Source organism: Aspergillus neoniger (genome assembly GCF_003184625.1).
Source record: "Aspergillus neoniger CBS 115656 unplaced genomic scaffold BO87scaffold_44, whole genome shotgun sequence".
Classification (NCBI taxonomy): Eukaryota; Fungi; Ascomycota; class Eurotiomycetes; order Eurotiales; family Aspergillaceae; genus Aspergillus; species Aspergillus neoniger.
In genome coordinates, this window is record NW_020291172.1 from 1 (window position 1) to 21426 (window position 21426).

Consider the following 21426-nt stretch of genomic DNA (forward strand, 5'->3'; position numbering starts at 1 on the left):
CTAACTTCATATATAGATAATACACATTATAAAGAATAGTATATGGTTTTTTTAAAAATTTTTAAATTTTTCTTATATAAATTATATCAATGTATCCAAAATTACAGATAAAATACATATACTGTATTATAGTCAGATACTATTCATAATTATATAGTTTTTTGAGTAGTATCAGATGGTTATTTAAATTATTTATAATCTATTCATGCAATATTGAATCTTTAAGTCTTATAATGGTTGAGTTATCTTATGTTCAAAAAGAGTCTTTTGTATAGTATTACCAGATGGGCCGCCCAACCGTGTGGGCCGTCCAACCGTTGAATACGTTAGCTATCATCGTATTTGTAATGCGACCCCCTCCGTGGCGTTAACAATCAAATAAGTATAGTATAGTAATAAAATATACGATGAGAACTTTATTAGATTCTTTTACTTACTGCGAATTAGGCGTCCAACTGATAACGAATTTGTATGGAGCAGTAAGTAGTCTAGTTAGACCATCACAATTAGTTACTTGCCTTAAAGGATTCGTTAATTATTGTGTGCGTGAGTCATGAGGCCCCCATCCAGCTTTCAACAGACAAGGCATCCAGCCAGCCTAACCACCAATCAACAAGGCTTTCCCATCTTCCTCTTCCTCTTAAATATTGATCATAATAAATTACTGTACGAAAATAAAATACATTCTGGGGAGAAAAGGAAATCGGATTTCACCGATGTTCATTCAGCTTGTCCGACTCCGTATCTGCATACTACACTACTGCCAGAGCCAATGCATTAATCTATTTCCTCTTGAGCCTCCTGGTGTCACTCATGCATGACGAATTCCCACACCCCTTAACCAATGTAAGTAGTTCTCTGGCCGGTGAGGTGAGGGGGGAAAAGATGGGCTTTCAGCCTATACGAGATGGTTGCATCTTTTTCCCTTTTCCCCTCACCCCTCACCCCTCACTCACTCCACCTACCCAGTCACTGCGTCTCGTCTCGACATGTCTTGACTAGACGAGACGAGACTAAACTAGATTGATTTCTCCCTTCGGAAATCCCTGGCGTCCGAGCCGTTCGGGCTTCTGATGGAATTCTGTTGCCCATCGCGCGCATCCCTCGTGCAACTTTAGCCTGGTTGCTGCAACGCTAAGAGATGGGGGTGGACTGGATTAGGTTTAACCTTGGTCCCTACCTAGCCCTGGTCATTCTGAGCCTCCTCTTCATCCCATCTATCTAACTCCTTGACTTAAAGATGATGAATACGATACGTAGATGCTTGCGATAGATGATGCACTTGGATGGTTGGTGCCAGCGAAACATTCCCTCCGTTTCTGAATGTTGTACAAGACTTAAGAATTAAACTTGGGAGAATGGGAAAGAAAATAAAAAAGTACGGGAAGGATAGTATACATCACATCACCTTCAAATAATTTAGATTTAGATTTATAATCGAAAGAGAAGTAACAGTGACGTTTCTTTAACTCCGAGACAGAAGCCAGCCTTGTGTGTATGTGTATGTGTGGCTGCAGTAGACTCGTAAATTTGAGCCTTGTTCAACTATACTACTATCCTATCTATCTATGCATCTAACGTCTGCCACGCTGTCTGCCTCTCTGCCTGCCTGCCTGTCTGTCTGTCTGTCTGTCTGTCTATCGGGCATGGTCTGGTTCTAGTTCTAATCCTACCTAAGGCGTGCAGCGGAGCAAACGTACATTTACATTTACATTTAGATTTGGATTTTGGATTTTCTGCGGCTGTAACTGTTGCATAACTCAGCGTTGCATTCGTTTTATTTCTTTTTCTTAACTTTCTTTTCTGGTTTTCTGCTATCGCCACCCGTATGTATGTCTGTAGTATACAAACAAAGAAATGGAGGGTATGAGGAAATTGTGTCTTGACCATACAGCTTTACTTCCGGGCAATTACCGGCCAGCCAGCCAGCCGCATCTTAACCCTTAAGGTGAGCACATCATGTGGACAGTAAGTAAGTACTGACTTGCATGGCAAATAAGAACTGAATCTGGTAGGTACGATGCTTAACGCTAGGGGTTTGAATTTGACAGACAGCTATAAAAGTGATTGATTTGCATCGGGGTTGTCCGATGCAAGAAGTATGTATGTGTGTGTGTGTACTGAGTGCTTGCTGGTAGTAGCAGCCTTGCGGCTTTCATTATTATTCTCAGAGAGAGAGAGAGAGAGGGATTCGTTATTCGGAGCAAAATGGTGTATAATCTACCAAGTAACCCTGCAGAAGCCAAGGAAATCAGATATCTTGGTACAAAGTATAACCTGTCCCCCGTGTAGGGTTGTAGGTAGATGGGCGGGCCGCTACGGAGTACATTGAAGGCTTAAAATGATCAAAGTACTTACATACTGTCAGATGTATAACTAGCTAATGGTTGATTAGTAAATCACTTAGAATTGATTGATAATCTGAGCTAGGATCTATCTCTAAGTAGAAATCGAGATGCCAGTACGTATTAGTGTCACCTCATTGTTCTCCAAAGGTACTCACCCACTCGATCCAAGCTCCATATGCAGTAAATAGTAACTAACTAAAATCAAGACAAAGACAAAGACAGACACTAGCAAGCGGGTCAAGTCCAAATTCTCTAGACTGGAGAGACATCTCAGAACCAGTCATCGAAGCACACTACTTACAACCCTGTAGGACAAGTACCACGTCATGCCGGGAGCTGTGGAGGCGCAGCAGCAGCAGCAGCAGCACACATGTTCGTAACTTTCTCTCTCCCTCCCCTTCTTGATCTTCTTCCTGCTGCCGTTTTTTGGCGAGCGAGACAGCAGCATAAAGCAGAGCTCCACCAAGTACGAAGTACATTCTTAGAACGAAAAGGGAACAATTTTATCTTATTCTATTTCTCATTCATGTACTAACCAACTAAGGAAGGGAGAGCGACGCGCCGGTCGGGCCAGCATCGATCTCCCGCCCATATTTCCACATTCCAGCCTTTTTTTCCAAAAATTCCCTTCCCTTCCCTTCCCTTCCCCTTCCCGCCCGTCGTTCGTCCATCACTTTAGTAGTTGGTTAGTTAGTTAGTTAAGGTATGGAGTACGGAGTACTCCATAGTTGGCGACTAATTGACGGGGCACAGCGGCACCTCACCTACCAAAAGGGAAAAAAGTAAAACAAGACAGCGGGTTGGCCGGAAGCGGGTTCGACGGGCACGCCGCGTTGTCGTAGGGATAGGGTTCTGGCCCTGGCGTTTTTGGGGGGAGGGGGATGCAGTGCACACTCACACTCATTCCCTAGCGGACCCAATCATCGTATTTAGGCAGTTAGTTACTACTCTCTCCCTTCCTTTAGGTTAGTAAGTACTTACTTACTTACCGACTCGTTCTCGCGTACTTCGTGAGCTAATAAATTAGTTAACTTAACTTTCTACCAGCCGAATCAACACTGACCTCAAAACAGACAGACGGACAAACAAGGGAGAGGAGGGGAGGGGGCAGAGAGTAAACGCCTGGAACCTACCCAGCACATAGCAAGCAACGTCTCGTAACACAAGAAAACAAGATCCTACGTAGGACGTATACTATCTCCTAATTCCTAAGTCCGAGATCCGAGCGGATAACTCCGGTTTGGTTCTGGGTTGGGGTTGGGGTTGGGGTTTGGGTTTCACTCGTTTAATGCTTGTTTGTTCAACCAAACTTACCTCATACCCTTCTTCTCTTCCTCTCTCTTGCGGTTTCCTCCAAAGTTACCATCTAGAATGCTTACTTTTCCTTCATGGAAGAAAAAGAGTAAGCAGTGTTAGTAGTGCGTTTCTGGAAAGCCAAAAAGAAGTGTCCATAAGTAAGACAGAGACCCAGTCAACTTATCTAGCTGGGGGCCAGTCTAGGTAGCCAGACCATGGTCCCTGATTTAGTTAGTGTTGGTCTAGTAGTAGATAAGTGGTTTGAGACAGGCGGCGTATCGCCGGGAATTTTTAATCCTTCGTTAGTTCAACTACTAAGTATGGATGGATGGGGCCCGCGGGCCCGAACAATGAACAGAGTGCAAACAGAGCAAGATACTACTTCGTAGAGCCAAAAGAGAGAGCCTTGCGATTTAACTCGATACGCAGGTTCATAGTAGACTGGCTAGTTAGCTAAGGTATAGGTTAACTACTCATCTAGGTAACTAATTTGCGAAATAGCCCCAAGGCTGTGTATGCCCTCCAAGTTAACTAACTGTTTGTATGTAGTAAGTAGTATGTATGGTATGCACGATGAACAAATCTCGCAAACCCGTGACTAAAAATCAAGTAGTCACTTAGGTACTTCGGCCCCCAAAACGGTGTGATTTGAATTGATTGAGTTTCTGTGCCGAGGCATACATCCCAATTCGATTTACTTATTTAAACTTACTGTGCATATTTGAGTTGTTCAATTGCCGAGGGATGTAACTAACTTTGACTGAAGAAGAAGCCCGTGTATGTTTTCTTTTCTTTTTCATCATCAAGTAAGTTAACAGGTAGATAGAGCAGCACCGTGTATGCACAAACGGACACGGGAATCAAAAAACACCGTCGGGATCGTCTCATACCCCGACTCGACTTGACTGCCTAACTACGTACGTACTTACTAATTTACCTGATTGAGCCAAGGTACGCTAACATAGCTAGTAGCTAACAACAGTGGATGTGAAATCACGCTTGTTTGGATCCGGTGGAAACCGAATTAATTGACCCATTTCAAGTAAACAGTAAGTTTAGGCCACTAAAACTGGGCCTACTGGTTTTAGTGTCAAGGGGCCAAGCGCAACCCCCCTTAGGTTCAAATCCACTGCTGCCCCAGGGTTGCCATACGAGCCGACCAATCAGCAGAGACAGCCATCGGCGGGAGGCGAAAGCCTCCCCGTCCACGGTCTGGGTTGGCAGTTACCCACTTTGGGACCGGAGACATGCGCGGGGATTTCGGGATGGGTGGAGTTGCCGACAAAGTAACTTTTTGGGTCGCTGGCGGGCCTGAGACCTGACCTGACCTGACCTTGACCTGGCCTCGGCTCGATTCGAACTCGACGAACTTCTAGATGGAGGATAGTGGCATTGCATAGCAACACGGCTTGATTGAAGCCAGACTCGATTCAGAAAAGTATGGTAATCTATCTTTTGAAACACACGGACGGACGGATTGATCGGTCGGTAAAGAAAAAAAAAAAGGAAATGAGAAGAAAAAAAGAAAAAGGAACAATTGCTTTCCCAATAATAGCCAATTTCCCACACACGCATACACCTGTAGCCTTGTTCCACCCCACCCCCCCTCCATTTCATCATAAACGCCGCAAAACATGCATCTATCGGCTTGCACAAATCAAATGAATCTCAAAGCAATGCGCGGGACCCGGGGTGGGGTCCTTTCTGGAGCGCAGTCCACAAAAATATTCCTCTGGAGAGGAATAATAAAGAGAAGAAGAGAAAGGTGCTCACAAAGGAAACAAAATCATCAATCGCAAACAAAAGAAACATAGGAAACAAAAAGGTGAATCATGCGGTCACATCCAACCTTGACTCGATAATACATCATAACTGTCATTAAAGCGGGCAAGAGTGGGGTGAATCAAGGGAAACATAAGAAGGGGAAAAGAAATAAGAAGAAAGAAAAACAAAGTGGCACCGCTAGCTTTCAGTAAGAAACAACATCAAATCAGAACAGCGAGTATGAGTGGGGGGAACACGGGTCCGACTTCGGTGTAAGAGGACAACCTAGTAGAGGCTCTGCTGGGGTGGAAGGGGAGGAATGATCATCGCTGTAGACTGAAGACAAAGGTGGCATCTGAAAGACCGCATTAGCTCCGCTAACCCTGGTACTTCTTGCACAGACCGGCATCAGGTAGAGAGAGGGGCATGTACAGGAATGTTGTGCTCTGGAAGGTGTTGCGGTGTCGGACCCAGATCAATGCCAGCCATAGACGCATAGCTCATACTGAAGGGGCTGACAATCTCATCATCGGCGTACGAGTGGTGCTTCTTTGCGCCCGATCCGAGTATCGGACCAGGCAGGATCGAGGGCAGCGTTGTTCCGTACTCTCCGTATGGCAGGTCATTGTAGTGGTTGTTCAGAGAGTGGTAGGAAGGCGGCTGTCCGTACGAATGGTGACCATAGGATTCCAAGTGAGAGTATGAGGGGTAAGAGAACACGGGAGGCGGCGAGGCTGAGAGCTGTCGAGTGCATTGCTGGGAGAACATCGATCCGCGATCTTCCTGGGTGGAGTGGCTGTCATAGGAAGAGCCTCGTTGGGCGGAGGTGTGACGGGTTGCATCTGAGCTAGACTTGGTTGTGCGAGCCTGTTTGGTGCGGGACTTGACAGTGTGCACCACCGCCTTCGGCGACTCCGAACCCTCGTGTGACCGTTCTGGAGATGTAGAAGCAGTTGCGGCTCTCTTCTCCAAATCTTCGAGGCGGCGCTTTAGCTTCTTGCCTATTATCGCATTAAGTCAGATTTGTGTCGCAACATAGACAACCAACCGGCGAGTAGGATAACTTACGGTAATTTCTCTGAGCAATGCGATTCTGTATCCGGCGACGCTCTGCAAGGTCTGAGATCTTGGTCCAGTCCTCATTGGGGTTGGCGTTAGGACTGAAAGCGCTGCTGGTGCCGTGGTTGGAGCTCCTCGAGCTCGAGGTTTGTTGATATGAGTAATTGGAAGACCGATGCATCTTGGATTGAAGTATAGTAGAGGGAGATGATAGTATATATAGACCAAAGCTCTTGTTCACAAGAAGCAGAGATATACAAGCAGTAGTAGAATGTGGAAAGCAGTTGGACTGATGGTATCAGAGGATGATGAAGTTGAAAGAAGATGAGGAGCCAGAGGGAGGATCTGGGATTGACTATATAGATATTGAATCCAAGTGAGAGTCACGAGTCAAGGATGATCAACATCTGAAACTCAAAAGAAAAGACACAGGATGCGTTCAGTATTTAAAACTAAGCCATGGGTCGATCAGCTGGAGAACAGGTCTGTAGCTTATGCCTGCTAAGCCCCGGGTCCGAATGAAAGCAGCCCGTCCGTGATGGTCGATTGAACCGTTGCGATAGCAGCGTTAGTCCGTGCTCCGAAGAATTTATTATAATTGACATTTTCCTTTTTCGAATTAAATTATTATGGGTAATAATTATTTTTATTTTTGCCAAACCCAAAAGGATAATATTGAATTAAGAAAGGAAAAAAGAATAATAAAAAAGAAAAAAGGTAATAATCAAATTGGGAATGGCTGGAGACTTGCAGGGTATGCATGGCTTGACCATGTGTTGGTAGGGAACATTTCCCGAATGGATTGGCGGATGTGCAGGGCTGCGTCACTAATGCCCGGTGTGGACTAGAGGGAATCCTAGGGAAGGGGGAGGGGGAGGGAAGGAATAGGCGTGAGGCTGTTTTGGCGGACCCCGATGACCGATATGGCCGAGAGAGCGAAAGCGAGAGTGGGAGGGGGGCGCGGCCACGGAGGGTTAAACAGGATCCATGATATCAGGCAGTGCTAGCTAGACCAAGCCAGCCAGCCCCCCCCTCTCTTGCTCTTCTCCCCCGGTTGGTCCACCAATCTCGACGACCATGTGGTCCCATATCGATCTGCCAGAGATAGTAAGTAGCTACCGGACAGGCCCGAATGCCTGAGGATAGGCACATTTTCCCTCTATCCAAGTATATACAGCAATGCGCTTTTGAATATTCATCAAATACACAGATCAAATTGCATTAGTACGATACGACTTCAACTGTCTACTAACTAGGCTATGCGTTATGTCTTCCCCCTCCCCCATCATGCAGCATTCTCCCGAGATTCTACGGTCGTATATTCCCTGTCAAATCATGCAGTGCCGAGAGGAGCTGAGTTCTGTCGGTCCAGGATTCGAAACGAATGCAACAACGGGCCCTTTCCGGACTAGTTGGATAGCGTGTCTTAAAGAGAGAAGCCGTTCAATTGAGCCAACCGAGACGGTCAAAAGCCCCAAGAAGCTACTGCTGCTGCTGCTGCTGCATGGCCATCCTTCCATTCCCACACCCACTCACCCCCCTTGATGATAAGTCAACCTCGCATGTTGAGTGTGATTGAGTATGTGTGTGGGTGTGGGTGTGGGGGAGAATGGGCCCAGCATGGCGGGCTCCTAATCTAGCTAACTAGCTTTTCCAACTTCAGTAAATAGAAATTAGGCTTGGAGATTTGTCCTACCGATGGACGGCCTAAGAACGTAGTCTCGAACCGAGTGACCCAATTACATTCGTTCCCTGGGCTTTGAAACGAGCGGAAAGGTCTGTGTGAGGGTTGAATGTGCGTGGCTTAAGCAGGATGTTTGTTGGACTGGTCTGCCAGGAGGGGGCTGAAAATGAAAAGCGCGGCTTTTACAAATCTAGTGGTATGTTGGGTGGCCTTGTATCAATACTGTATTGGTATGGATTTATTGGGTAATTAATTAATTGATTTGTTGGGTATGGTTACACAACCTGTTTCCTTCTGCCTCTTTCCCCTCCTTCTTCTTCTCATCACACCATGTGAGGCAGGGCGATTGTTCAATAGATGAGGAATTTATTTAATTGTCTCATGAACTCTATAGACGTCTTGTGCTTGATGAATGCGTTTCAATAATTATGTTGTTCTGTTTCAAGTGTTCCATTGCCGATGATCCGCGGAGATCCATTACATACATACATACATACATACGATTTGTGTATGAAGGAGAGTTACTGTAGTCCTCAGGCAATCAAATATCTCCCAGAACCAACTAACCACTAACCCATTAGCTAATGGTTCATCCTAGACCCGTAGCCCCCAAAGACCCATTAACCAGGATATAGTAGTGACTACTACTAGCTAGGTACCTACTCCAATACTACCTACCATCGTGGTAGCACTACCATCATCACCACTATTCCGGCCTTTGTCTTTTGTCTTTGTCGCTTAAATCCAACAGGTTCGGGTGAACCATGGAAATAGTGGAATTTCCGCAGCGTGTGTCTTAGTAGGCACGTTTTAATCTCCATCGTCTAGGATGATTGGCGGGCGATGTCACCATCCTCAATTAGCTAGACTAGTAAGATAGTTACCCATCCTTCAAGTCAGATCATAATTGCTGTCGTATTAACGACGTTTTTTGTGCAGATTACCGCTGGATTTCTCTCCCCCCCTCCCTTCCCTTCCTTCCCTCAAGCGGCATTCCTTCGAACCATGTCTTGGGCGAACCATATGCAGAAACGGGTCAATTTGGATGGAGCACGTGGTTGTTGCCGTATACTTTATTTAATGTAGTACGCTGTGCTCCGTGGTACTCACCTCTAGTCTACTAGTTATCTATCAGTGTCCGGTTACCTCTTTCGTATCGCCCGGCACGGCACTGTTCGGCCCTAATTGCTGCCGGGTCGTATTCGCGTATCTATGAGTTACGCTGATTACGAGTGCTAGATGCGGTTACCTAACCACTGTATCTACTGGGTTACTAGTATAATAGTAATGTACGCAGTAGTTACTACATTGAGGAATCCTTTCGACGTCCACACACAGCCCCGGTAATGCACACATAGACGCACAGTTTCTTCAGCTCCTGAGTTTCGAGCATCACGTCTTGTTGTCTGCCTTCTTTTGCTCATCGGTCTCTGTTGACCTTACATGCTATGCAATGCATGATTCTCAAAATAGCCCCATCCAATCATGCCCGCGTGCGCCCGCTCGCGCTTATTTCCGAATTTAGATAACTGCTAGGAAATCATTGGAAAAGTGCCATTTGGGTGCCGACCATGAGGCACCGGCATCAGGCTACTAGTCTCGTTACTAGGTGACCACCTGCGTCAAGTCTATCTGCAGGTCGAGGACAAACTGGGATGGAGGGAAAAGGGTGGTGCGTGTGTGTGAAGGTGGTGAGTGTGCCTCGATTGACACGAGCAGCGCCCCTTCTAGTGCACGGTCTCGACTTCTGCCACGTTGCACCCCTCGATCTTGGCAGCACACTAAGGATAAAGATCTCACCTATTCCGAACGGGTGGTGGGAATGAGGGGAAAAGGGAGGGGAGAGGGGGACAGAGACGGAAGGGGGGGCGGCGCTGCTCATCCACTCTCTTAGCTATACTTTTTCTGAAAAGTCACATTCCTTTTCCCTTATAGGTAAGCCAATGCCAGTTGCTGATTTGTTGGATGACTTGCTTCTGGAGGGTGTGGTGTTTGTTTCATCTATCTTTGTCAACCATCATGTCCATGTCCATACCTTGCCGATGCTTGGAAGTTGCAGTTGGATTGGGCGCAATGAGACATGAAGAAGGGAGAGAAACTTGCAGATCAGTTGATCACTTGATTTCCTAACTTCGATCAAGCACAGCCCGGGTTGCGGACAGTCCGGAGATGGGGAAGATAGTAGCCTTGTTTCGGAGGCTACCAATCTCCGGCCTCGAAGTTGACTGACTGATTGACTGACTCTCTGTTCCCGCAATACAGCCTTTCGGTTGCTGAATTAGTTTCGTTGGTGATTTTTCCTTTCCGTTTTATTTTTAACATTAAGGTTTTTATTTTATCTTTCATTATCGTCAATTGCCATAAGAAGTCGTAATATTGTTATCCGTTAGCGCTTCTGGATAATAGATAGCCTTATCGCGAAGTGGTCAGTACTCCTCACCTCCCATGATGGGATAGATGGATGCATGCACATTGCCCCGAGATTATTGCATTATCAAGGGCCCCTGCTTGTACCTGGTGCTGGTGCATACAACATTCCGGACTCTACCCCCAAGGAGGTATTTAGCTAGGTGGCTATGTAGCTGCGGAAGAGAATCACAATTCGAAGAGCCCCCAATGTCAAGGCTCTTGCCAGATTCGGTTTGTAATCTAAGGACCAGGACCCCTGCGTACTGTTAGTGGATGCCATTACAAATCAGATCGGCAACCCCCAAGAAATCCTGTGGATACTAACCGGGAGGGGGAACGACGGAGCGGGGACCACCTGGGTCCACTGGTACACGAGCGGGCCAGTGACATTGCACAAAAGGCGAGAGGCTTTTCAGCCCCAAGGTGTCATTCCTCCGCTGCAATTGGCTATACGAATTACTTACCGTATTTGGATATTGGGCCTGGGGAGGATGCCTTACTAGCACGCTCCCGTGTTTTACCTCCTATGAGGCTCAATCACTTGCATATTTCAGTCTGATTGACATACACTGCCTCAGAGCCAGGTGTCAACGAGTATTCCTGTCTGCACACTGTCCATGTGTAGGGCTGATGGCAGTTACGGTTCATGGTCCATGGCTTATTGGTCCAACACTGAAATTCCCCAGCCTGATTCAAGAGCGGAGTAGTAAGTAGGCCTACTAGTACGTCAAGCCTTCGATGAATCACATATCACATGTATTGCCCGGTCGGAATGTCTGGCTTCTGAAAGCGGCGAAGCAATTTTCCTTTACCCTGGCTCATGTCTTTTCTGTGGGAGTCTGCGTCTGCATGTGTGTCTCCATCTGATACAAGAAATCGCAACCCATGACTCGACCCTTCTCATACACATGTAACCATATCTCGTATGGGTGTGCCTGGCTATTTTGTCCTCTTTCTTCATCAGGCCTCGCGTGCCGACCTTGTGCACTAGAGCTGGGCAAATAGCGTCATCATTGGTCCAGGGTAGTGCTCGTATATTTCTGCATGCCGACGGCCTATTACTAGTGCATGAAGATGCACTTTTTGACAGGGATTGGGGGAGCGCCTGCGGCGGCCAAGGGTTGCCAGATACTGAATCGAACCTTCTGGTACATATCTAGAAGCACTGGTCCTTGGCGGACGGCACAACTGGTTGGTATGTTTGCTTGCTCGGTCGTCTCACTGGCCGGCTTCTGCGGCATCAGAGATATTAATAATATTCAGGAATGCAGTATGCGCCAGGCCTGCAGTAGTCTTGACCGTTAGTTCCAAAAAAACGCAATATCCTTTTGGGTGCAGAACATTATCCTGAGAAAGGTTTAGTAGCTTGGAAAGGATATCGTATCGTCGTTTTCATGTATATTGAACTTATAATGTTTGTCGGACTGGAAGTTTAGTTCGGAATAGGTAGTTGGACGCTAAGTGTGGAAATAGCAAGTTAGCTTCAGGTCTATGATTCACATCGAGAGGACCTTCGAGTAACTACTCTGTGGGTAGCATCTGGACTGTCCGTCTGGCCATGTCGGATGGAGCGGCCATTAATTTCCGCGCGCGCAACTTTCATTCCCGGTGGACGTGAGTCACGGTTGACAGGATGGCATGGGTTAATCTTGGCCGCCCCGCACGCCGCCAGGAATGGGAGGATGACGAAAACCCACTTGGACAAAGTACGGGGACTCCACGTGCAAAGGTCATGGCGTTTGACGGGAAGGGAGGGATGGTGCAATCCTTATCGGCCGTGCTAAATTAATGCCAGCATGCCTCGTGGGAAAAGGTCGGAGGCATTCATGCGACGGCTCAATGCCTGGCCTGAGGAATCCTCAAGCTTTCAGGAACCTTGTCTGACTTTCCTATAGATCTGACGATCATTATAGTCACATCATTGTTCCCCCTTCATCAGATTCAAGGCGCTGCCACTCAGAATCATAATATTGATGATGTTTCGTGAAGACATAAAAAAAAGAAAGTTATCTTTTGACTAATAATGGCTGTGGGCAAGGTTCGCAACAATGCGTCTGTTTTTTTTTTCTTCCTTCTTGGTGTTCCTCCACAAACACAACATTATAGTGTTGGCCCCATTTTCGCAATAATCGATGCATTGCTATCCTAACGTGGCAGCGACATGAGGCCAACATCGCCTAGTCTTCCGCCCCCTCAACCTAGCAGGGGACTAGTTTCAGAACGGAGCAACGGCAGAAATGGCCCCCAATTTCATACTCGCTGCTCCATATCGCAATCTTTTCTCATAGGTGCCCATGCCCACAGACCCTTTGCGCCAGTGTACGGTGTAATAAGCCGGGCACGTCTGTTACAGCCCGCTCGCTTACTATTTGCGACCCATGCCACACCCTTCATGCTCGAAATGAGCACACCGATGTGACTCGATGATTAAATGATCGACACGCTGAAGCTGATTATGTACTGAAAATAATATTGACTGAATAGTTGCAACAGTGGCTTGTCGTCTCGTAGACTTTGTCTGCTGGGAGAGTATATCCCTAGTGCTACCATGTGTTGATGAGAGTGACACCAATAAACGAGGGTACCAATCACCATCTGTAGATCCCACTAGGTAGTACTAGCCTTGGCCCATTAGTAGTCCACCAGATGCATGGGGCACTGCTGCGGTTATTTAAAATCCAGAGGGCTAGTTATTATCGCAATAACGTTCACCAGTGGAGCTGGTACAGGTCTGTTCAACGACTTTGACCAGGCCTGGTTTAATGAACCTAATGCTGCAGATTGCCGACACAATGACAAAACCAGGTGCCGCCTTGGGCGCTTGCTACTTTGCAGTTGCCCGTTGACTCGGAAATTCTAAAACGGACAGCCAGAGCTGCGATTTGTTGATGTCTTTGTGGTAGCCAACCCACTGTGACGGGCTGGGTGCCTAAGGTGGATTCCATTCGCGTTTTGGCTGGTTGCAGGACTAGCGATGCAGAAGCCAACACAGCAGAGCCTCATCCAAGTGCGTGCGTAGCTGTTGTGTTGTGTGTGTATAGAGGGCTGTGTGCACAGCCAATATGGGCGTACACATATCGCAGACGCCTTACCTTGCTTGGTGGTAATTAATTATTTGTAGTTAGTCTAGTTGTCGGCCTGCCCGACGAGGGTGGTAGTACAGGTATCGGTCTGTACCATGGACCAGGAGTGTCTGGAAGGCTCCGTAACGCCGTATCAAACCAGATTGGTAACCGGTAGCAAAGAGGTTCAATGCGAGTAGCATTGTGCATAACTAGGATGTGATTTCCAATCCTAGAATAAGGTGTTGACGAGAGCCACGGGTAACTATGGCCGCCTAAGACTAGTAGTATCTGTTAGAGAATATTGGGGAACCATTAGAAACCCATTTCGTCAGATGTCTCGGGGACGGTGAATGTGCTGTCCGAACTCCGCGGACTGTCCGGAACGGACATAGTTCTGCCGACCTCATTCCGGCAATCAATCCATTGAGCAATCAATCAAATGACTTCTTGTACGAGTGTATTGGGGACTAATTGGCCCGGTCAGTAGATTAAATGAACCCTTGTGAGTCCGAGTTACGTCAACTCCTTCGGACATCACTTGTGTGGTAGTGGGTCGGGTTATTCACTCTATCGGGCTGCTGCTAGCTGGGAGTAGGCAGGCAGCTGCCTTCCTTCGCACGGGTGATTGTGAAGGAAGAATTGATTGATTGATTGATTGATTGCTGTCACCTCGTGGCAAAAGCTCGGGGTTTACTGCGGCTCGTCCGTCTCCGTGTCGAGAACACGCTAGTATGGAGAACAGAGTACTGATGGGGCCAATACGTCCGTCCCCATTTGTGCTTTGTAGGCCTTAGGCAGTGATAGTCGACATCTCGCCAAGACCACGATCCTACTGCTTGGGCCGGTGTTGAAGAACATTGGTCGTTAAGGTGCCCCATCGGTCGTTTCAGATTCTGTAGGCTTCATGGCCCACTCTCGAGCTAGCACACTGCCACACTGCTCGGTTGGACTAGATGTGTTGCAAGGTCACGGCGATCAACATCTCCGGAATCTGTTGGCATGACGGTATGGATAGGGTTCCACCATCCATTCGCATAGACTCCCACTACTGGCTAAACTGCCATGGATGGAGCATTCTGTGAGAATTGAATCGCTCCATCTCGGGAAAGAAGGGACAGAAAGACTGACGGAACGGATCCTGCCGGCAGAGTAAGGCATAGTGGACACGAGACTCCTACTGCTGCTGCCAAATGCTCGATGATCTGCTCGCAAGTGATTGTTACCTGGATGGGGTTCAGTAGCCTGAGGTTGGTTGGTCTTCCTAGAAGTCGCCCCGTAGTTGATACTATCTTAATGCTACTCCACAGTTCATAGAGGTACACTGACTCACGGAGACCTGGAAGTATGGGCGGACCAGGAGATGTTGGATATCCCGTGTCCGGGCACTGCTCTCCGTGTAGTTCGGGGCCGAAACCGGACAGCCACGCCCTACTGGTCTTCGTGACTGGGATCCCATGGGCGTGCATCTACTCCATTGATGAGGAGATATCCAATAATCAATGAGTCTGGCGGGATACGCATCTGGCAATTGTCGATCATTCTGTGTCGATTGTTACGACTCGAGAGTATGGTAGCTAGGATATCATTGTGTAGCGATACTATTTACAGAAACGGCTGAGCGTGCCAGCAAACCAAATTCACCCGAGTCACAGCCCATGTTCAACACAGCTGCCCTTTGCACCTCACGAGGGGGTGAAACGCAACCAACTGAGACAGGGGACATGCCTCAGGCGTCCTGCAAGTAATCGCTCCAAGGCACGGCTGACTACGTCTGCCATGGCCCGTTATCTGCAGGCTCCTCGCGTGCATCGCCATCATCCTTGACCTCTGTTGCTGGACGGGCGTGTATGTCGTGCAGGAGGCCGCAGATGATGTTTCCGTCTTGTCTAGGATTACCTGGCAGACACCTTCAGTCCCGTTTCCTGAGAACGCCAGAAACTTTGCCCTCGATTACTGGGGTAATCCAATCACCGCTAGGTCGCAAGACGTAAGAAACAAAAAACCCGCCTTTCTTTTGATGTGATGCTCGTGCTCGCCAAGAACAATCACCACTAAATCGACGTATAGTAAGAAACATGCCAACAAGACCGGCCATTTGATATCCATCTATCATCAAAATATACCAGAAAAATCTAGCAATGCAAGCTTAAAAGACCATTTCCATTCTTAACACCTCTTTTCGCTGATTTAGAGGACATAGCTACTGGTCGGTTAGCAAGCTGCAACATCCATAGGGAAACAGGCAGGCTCTAAACTTACCTCCAAGGGTGACTCTCATCACCATACTGGATACCCTCGATCCAGTTCTTCATCTGAAGAGCAATTTCGCCTGCTTCCTCAGTCTCCTTAAGGCCGCAGTCGACCAGCTTACCCCGGTAGCTGATTGTCCGCACGGGACTCACAATAGCTGCAGTACCGGCGCCGAACACTTCGATCATTCTGCCCTCCTCGGCCGCTTCGGCGACTTCGGACATCTTGAGCTTACGCTCGGAGATGGTCCAGCCCTTGGGCACCAGTCTTTCCCTAGCCAGCCCCAGCACGGAGTCTCTGGTCACACCCTCAAGGATTGTTCCGTCCAGAGGCGCAGTGATCAGTTCCTTCTGGCCAGTTTCCTTGTTCTTCAGAGCAACGAAAAGGTTCATGGTGCCGACCTCGGTAATGTATTCCTCCTCTCCAAAAAGCCACAGATTCTGCTGGAAGCCACGGGACGCCGCCTCCAGCTGAGGGAGGACGCAGGGGGCGTAATTGGCGCCCAGCTTCTTGTCTCCAACACCACCAGGCCAGGCTCTAACAGCATAGTCGGTAGCCTCCAACGAAATGGCCTTGAAGCCAGTAGGGTAATACGGGCCAACCGGGCTTGCAATCACGAACAGAAGAGCAGAGCCCGGGGGTCCCACACCGAGAGTCTTTTGGGTTCCAATCATCGTGGGCCGCAGGTACAGAGAGTAACCCCGCTCGCTATTTATTTAAAGGTAAGTTATTATCCTCAATCATCAATTGGTGGGCTTTTCACCAACCTTGGAATGAACCTGCTGTCCAACTTCACAAACTCTCCAATCAGCTTGGTGAGGGCCTCGCCATCGAAGGAAGGCAAAGCAATGCGCTTCGAGGATTTGTTCAAGCGCGCCATGTTCTTGTCCGGACGGAACAAGCGAATCTGACCAGACTGGTCCTTGTAGGCCTTCATACCCTCAAAACATTCGAACGCATAGTGGAAAACACAAGCCGACGGGTCGAGACTGAGGTTCTGATACGGAACAATCTGGGGAGAGTGCCATCCCTCCGTCGCGGTCCATTCAATCGAGAGCATATGATCTAAGATGGAATGCGCATTAGAAATTGAACAGCGCTGAGAAACGACACGTGCTTGTCATACCGGTGAAGGTCTTGCCAAAGACCAAGTCCTTCGGGGCAGTCAATTCCTTAGGGGTATTCGTCTTCGAGACTGTAAGTTTCGAGGGGTCAAGGGGGGCTAGTTGGGAGGCAGCAGCTGAAGTAGCACTGAAGCATCTCTTCCATAACTGAGCCGTTGCGGGAGATTGAAAGGCGCGCGGTGCGACGAGGCTTTGTAATGCCCTGCGACGAGCGAATTGAAATGATTTCATGATTGCTTTCCGGCTTAAATAACAATTCAGGGGGTAATAACACCGGAAAAAAAAAAATAGGAATCCCAGCAAAGAAGCGCAGGAGAAGAACCACGACAGGAAATAAACCAGAAGAATGTACCGACAGGACCGAGGGCGGGCTGTGGAGCTTAAAAGGCGGATAAGAACGGTAGTCTATGACTCTTGCCCACGGACTACGGCACCAACTCCGAGATTAAGGTCTGACAAGGTCGATTTGGGTTCAATCATGGAGACCACACTAAGCGAACCTTTGAATCTGGGCGTCCCGCCAGTACGTAAATGGTTACCTATATGAGCAATTGTACAGGCTATATTGCAAACTCTCCAACCAATCGATGGACTGGTGATGAATCAGACACCCCAGGAAGGAGCTCTCTCTTGGTCAGTCTCCCGAGTCCGACGTCGGCGAAGCGAGTTGCCGGCAGTAAATCCGCGTTCCAGCCAGGCGGTGAGTCCGGGGAAAGACCCTCCTTCCAGTCTCCATTCCTGATTGGCCAAGGAGTGTTCCTTGCACGTGATGCTTGCCGACCGGGCAGATTAGCAGCGGCCAACTGATACCTGAAAGCTACCAGAGGGGAGAGAGATATCATATTAATTTAACACTTAAGAGAAACAGAGGCCGGGCAATGTATGATAGCGAAGAACCCATTCACCTCGTTTACGCTTGAGGAGGACTCAAACTTAGCATTGTCAGCTACGCGCCCCCCTTCCTCTTTCGGTTTCTATATAATACTATTTCTTGTAATATTTGTTCCCCTATCTTCTGTGTCCCTGTTCTTCCAACCCCCAGAACCGCATTGCATACTTCCAGTGTTTCGACGACCACACTGGAAGCACTGAGCCCATTGCGGCGGATTTCTCTTTTTATCTCAGCTTTATCGTGTCTTCTGTGGTGAGAATTGAAACAGACAAAAATGTTTTCGTCTGCTCTCAAATCCCTGAGCTCTAATATATCATCCAACTACCACATCTCTCCACACCCCACCGTGATCTCCGGTCCTTGGAAAATCCACGATGGGAAGAAGAAATCTACCGGAACCACAGCGTCAATCTTCATCTTTGACAAGAAGGTTCTCGAACCGAGATCAAGCGGACTTGGTAGTCGTTCCAGCTCTTCCACCAAAAAGCTGCAAGAAGATGTTGTCGAACGCCTGAAGCGGGAAGCAAGCAATCTTGCGCGGCTCCGGCATCCGTCTGTTCTTCAAGTGCTGGAGCCCGTCGAAGAGACTCGGAATGGCGGACTCATGTTTGCTACCGAACAGATCACGGCGTCTCTTGCCGGACTACTGCAGGCAAAAGATGCGCAGGAGACCACCTCGAGGAATGGCTCGAGGTCCAGCCGTTACATGGTGGAAGAGCCCGACGGCACGCGCAGGCGAAGAGACCTCGAGATCGACGAACTAGAGATCCAAAAAGGCTTATTGCAAGTTGCCAAAGGTCTCGAATTCCTTCATGAGTCTGCTGGGCTTGTCCACGGCAATTTGAACCCCGAGGCCATCTACATCAATGCCAAATCGGATTGGAAAATCTCCGGGCTTGGATTTGCCGGCCCCGCTAGCTCTACGGAGTCACGCTCTACTCTCCCACCTTTGGCTCTATCAGAGGTTCTCTACCAAGACCCACGTCTGCCTCAATCTGTGCAATTAAATCTGGACTATACTTCACCCGATTTTGTCCTCGATACCAACGTCACTCCTGCAGCGGATCTATTTTCGCTCGGTCTAATCATAGTGGCGCTCTATAATTCACCCCATGTCTCCCCTCTACAAACGCATTCCAATGTGAATACGTACAAAAAGCTTCTCAGCTCTCCATCCAGCACTCCCTCCCAAGGCAACAACTTCTTATCATCAGGCCCAATCCCAAAGGACGTACTTTCTCACGTTTTACCCAGGCTGATAACGAGACGGCCTGCTCAGCGTCTGAATGCGCGCGAGTTTCAACAATCCCAGTACTTCGATAATATTCTGGTCTCGACTATTCGCTTTCTAGAGTCTCTACCTGCAAAAAATGCCAATGAAAAGTCGCAGTTCATGCGTGGACTTCAACGGGTCCTGCCAGAGTTCCCAGTCTCCGTGCTAGACAGAAAGGTGTTGGGCGCCTTACTGGAAGAGCTGAAGGATCGTGAGCTTTTGCCTCTTATCTTGAGCAATGTGTTTGCTATCTTGCAGCGTATTCCCAATTCACGCCGCACGTTCCCGGACCGAGTGATACCTCAGCTCAAAGAGGCCTTCCCGACAGGGAAAGGTGCTGTCCAAGACCGCGACTCTAAAAGAGATGCGGGTCTTTTGGTCGTCCTAGAAAACATGCGCGTCGTGGCAGATAATTGTTCCGGAAAGGAGTTCAAAGAAGGTCGGTTAAACCGAAGACGCGCGAATGAGCCATGACTAACCTTAGCAGACATCCTGCCCCTAATCCGTCTGGGACTCGATTCACCCACGCACACCTTGGTCGATGGTGCAATCAAGTGCTTACCAGTTATTCTTCCGGTCCTTGACTTCAGCACTGTCAAAAACGAAGTTTTCCCGCCTATAGCTTCGACCTTTAGTCGGACAAACAGTCTTGCTATCAAAGTGCGTTGTCTGGAGGCGTTCGCTGTACTTTGTGGCGGCTCCGTGGAAAGCAAGGAGGCAATCGAAGATGATCTATCGGGTATAAGCCAAACGAGCAAGTCGCAGTCCGTGAAGTCATCCATCCTAGACAAGTACACGATACAAGAAAAGCTTGTCCCATCGTTGAAAGCCATCAAAACCAAGGAACCAGCTGTCATGATGGCTGCTTTGTCTGTCTTCCGCCAAATTAAAACAGTGGCGGACACCGACTTTCTTGCTCTGGAAGTCCTCCCGGTTCTCTGGAGCTTCAGTCTTGGGCCCCTCCTTGACCTGCGTCAATTTGGGGAATTTATGACTTTAATCAAGGATATCTCATCGAAGATCGAAAGGGAACAGACTAAGAAGCTCCAGGAGCTTTCGTCGGGAGGAGATACGGGAGGATTCCAGAACGGCACTGGGTCTTCCTCAACAGCCTCAATCTCGATGGGTCAGTCTAACATGGACAACACAAGAGACAACTTTGAGCGTCTTGTTCTAGGACGAACGGCAGCCACCTCCAATGACCAGGACATTGACCAATGGGGTAGCCTCACCTCAGGCCCTCCCGCGGTGCAGTCTACTGCTCAAACGACATCGCCTGCGGGCTTCACCTGGTCTTCTAGTACTACAAGTCCAGGTGTGAAAGGGAACATGCTCCCAGCCCAAAACAACCTCAGCATGCGTTCGATCACTCCGGATTATAGCTTGAACACTTTCCCGTCCCTAGAACCTGCCAGTCGGGCCAAGTCTCCCCCGACACCGTCGTTTCCTACACTGCAGCCTTCGCCTTCTTCATCGTGGAGTATACCGAGCCCCGCGAGCAATCAGCAATCGGCCCAGAGATCTAATGTTTCCGGTCTTTCTCTGGGAGCGCTAGCGAACATGAAGACACAGGCACCTATGCCTAGCCAACCCACTCAAGCTGCCCCCAATTACTCTGCATTTTCAATTCCTCCGCCTCCGTCGGGTCACAGCTCTGTTGGATCATTTGGCAGTCCTGGGGGACTTCCTAAGCCGGGAGGTTCGGCTTTTGGTACAACTACCTCCCCCAATGCTTTTCTAAACAACAGTGCGCCGCAGGCAACACCAAAGCAAGGCCTCGACAAGTACGAGAGCTTGCTGTGAAACCTCGGGGGTAAGGTTATACAATGGATCCAATCGCATATTTTCGAATTATAGTCACCAGACTCAGATACTCTTTGGGAATTCCCCTTTTATTTCTCCCCCTTTATTTCTTTTGTCTCTCTAGCATAGTCCCCGGTTATGTTGTGTGTACAGCATCATGCATGATTCCCCCATTGTTTCAGGCGTAGTTCAAAATGGGCTTAAAAAGTTTTCAATTTTCCTCTCTAATGTCTGAGTTGGCTCGCATATGGGGCTAAAGAAGGGATGTGACATATCTAGCATACTGCCATCATCATGCCACATGATTATGACAATGGAGCATGGGGAGGAGAGCGTGGTGGTACAAGGTGGAGAAACAGTCGTGGAAACGATAAGTGCAGGCTCCACTTTTTTTTGTTGCCAAGCAACCCGATAGTAGATTGATACTATTCCATTCGACTGCAATCTAGGTTTCCTTTC

The 21426-nt window shown here is 48.3% G+C and overlaps 4 protein-coding genes across 4 annotated transcripts; 2 read left to right on the forward strand and 2 right to left on the reverse strand.

Annotated features, from left to right (window-relative positions):
* Positions 1–5540: 5540 nt before the first annotated feature.
* BO87DRAFT_174014 (bZIP transcription factor) lies at positions 5541–6783 on the reverse strand. The gene is made up of 2 exons (XM_025618361.1): positions 6477–6783; positions 5541–6409 (listed from the first exon to the last, which is right to left on the reverse strand). Exons 1-2 carry the CDS (start codon positions 6646–6648, stop codon positions 5817–5819), a joined length of 765 nt encoding a protein of 254 aa, XP_025475219.1. The 5' UTR covers positions 6649–6783; the 3' UTR covers positions 5541–5816.
* Positions 6784–12125: 5342 nt separating this feature from the next.
* Positions 12126–12412, forward strand: BO87DRAFT_401018 (uncharacterized protein; the record flags this gene model as incomplete). Its single annotated transcript, XM_025625576.1, has 2 exons — positions 12126–12266; positions 12356–12412. 2 exons carry the CDS (start codon positions 12126–12128, stop codon positions 12410–12412), a joined length of 198 nt encoding a protein of 65 aa, XP_025475220.1.
* Positions 12413–15880: 3468 nt separating this feature from the next.
* Positions 15881–17230, reverse strand: BO87DRAFT_318975 (branched-chain amino acid aminotransferase, cytosolic; the record flags this gene model as incomplete). Its single annotated transcript, XM_025619821.1, has 3 exons — positions 15881–16583; positions 16643–16940; positions 17002–17230. The coding sequence occupies 3 exons, from the start codon at positions 17228–17230 to the stop codon at positions 15881–15883; spliced, it is 1230 nt and encodes a 409-aa protein (XP_025475221.1).
* A 641-nt stretch (positions 17231–17871) lies between these two features.
* BO87DRAFT_419415 (putative protein kinase Scy1) lies at positions 17872–21347 on the forward strand. The gene is made up of 2 exons (XM_025626945.1): positions 17872–19603; positions 19652–21347. The coding sequence occupies exons 1-2, from the start codon at positions 18166–18168 to the stop codon at positions 20965–20967; spliced, it is 2754 nt and encodes a 917-aa protein (XP_025475222.1). The 5' UTR covers positions 17872–18165; the 3' UTR covers positions 20968–21347.
* Positions 21348–21426: the final 79 nt, after the last annotated feature.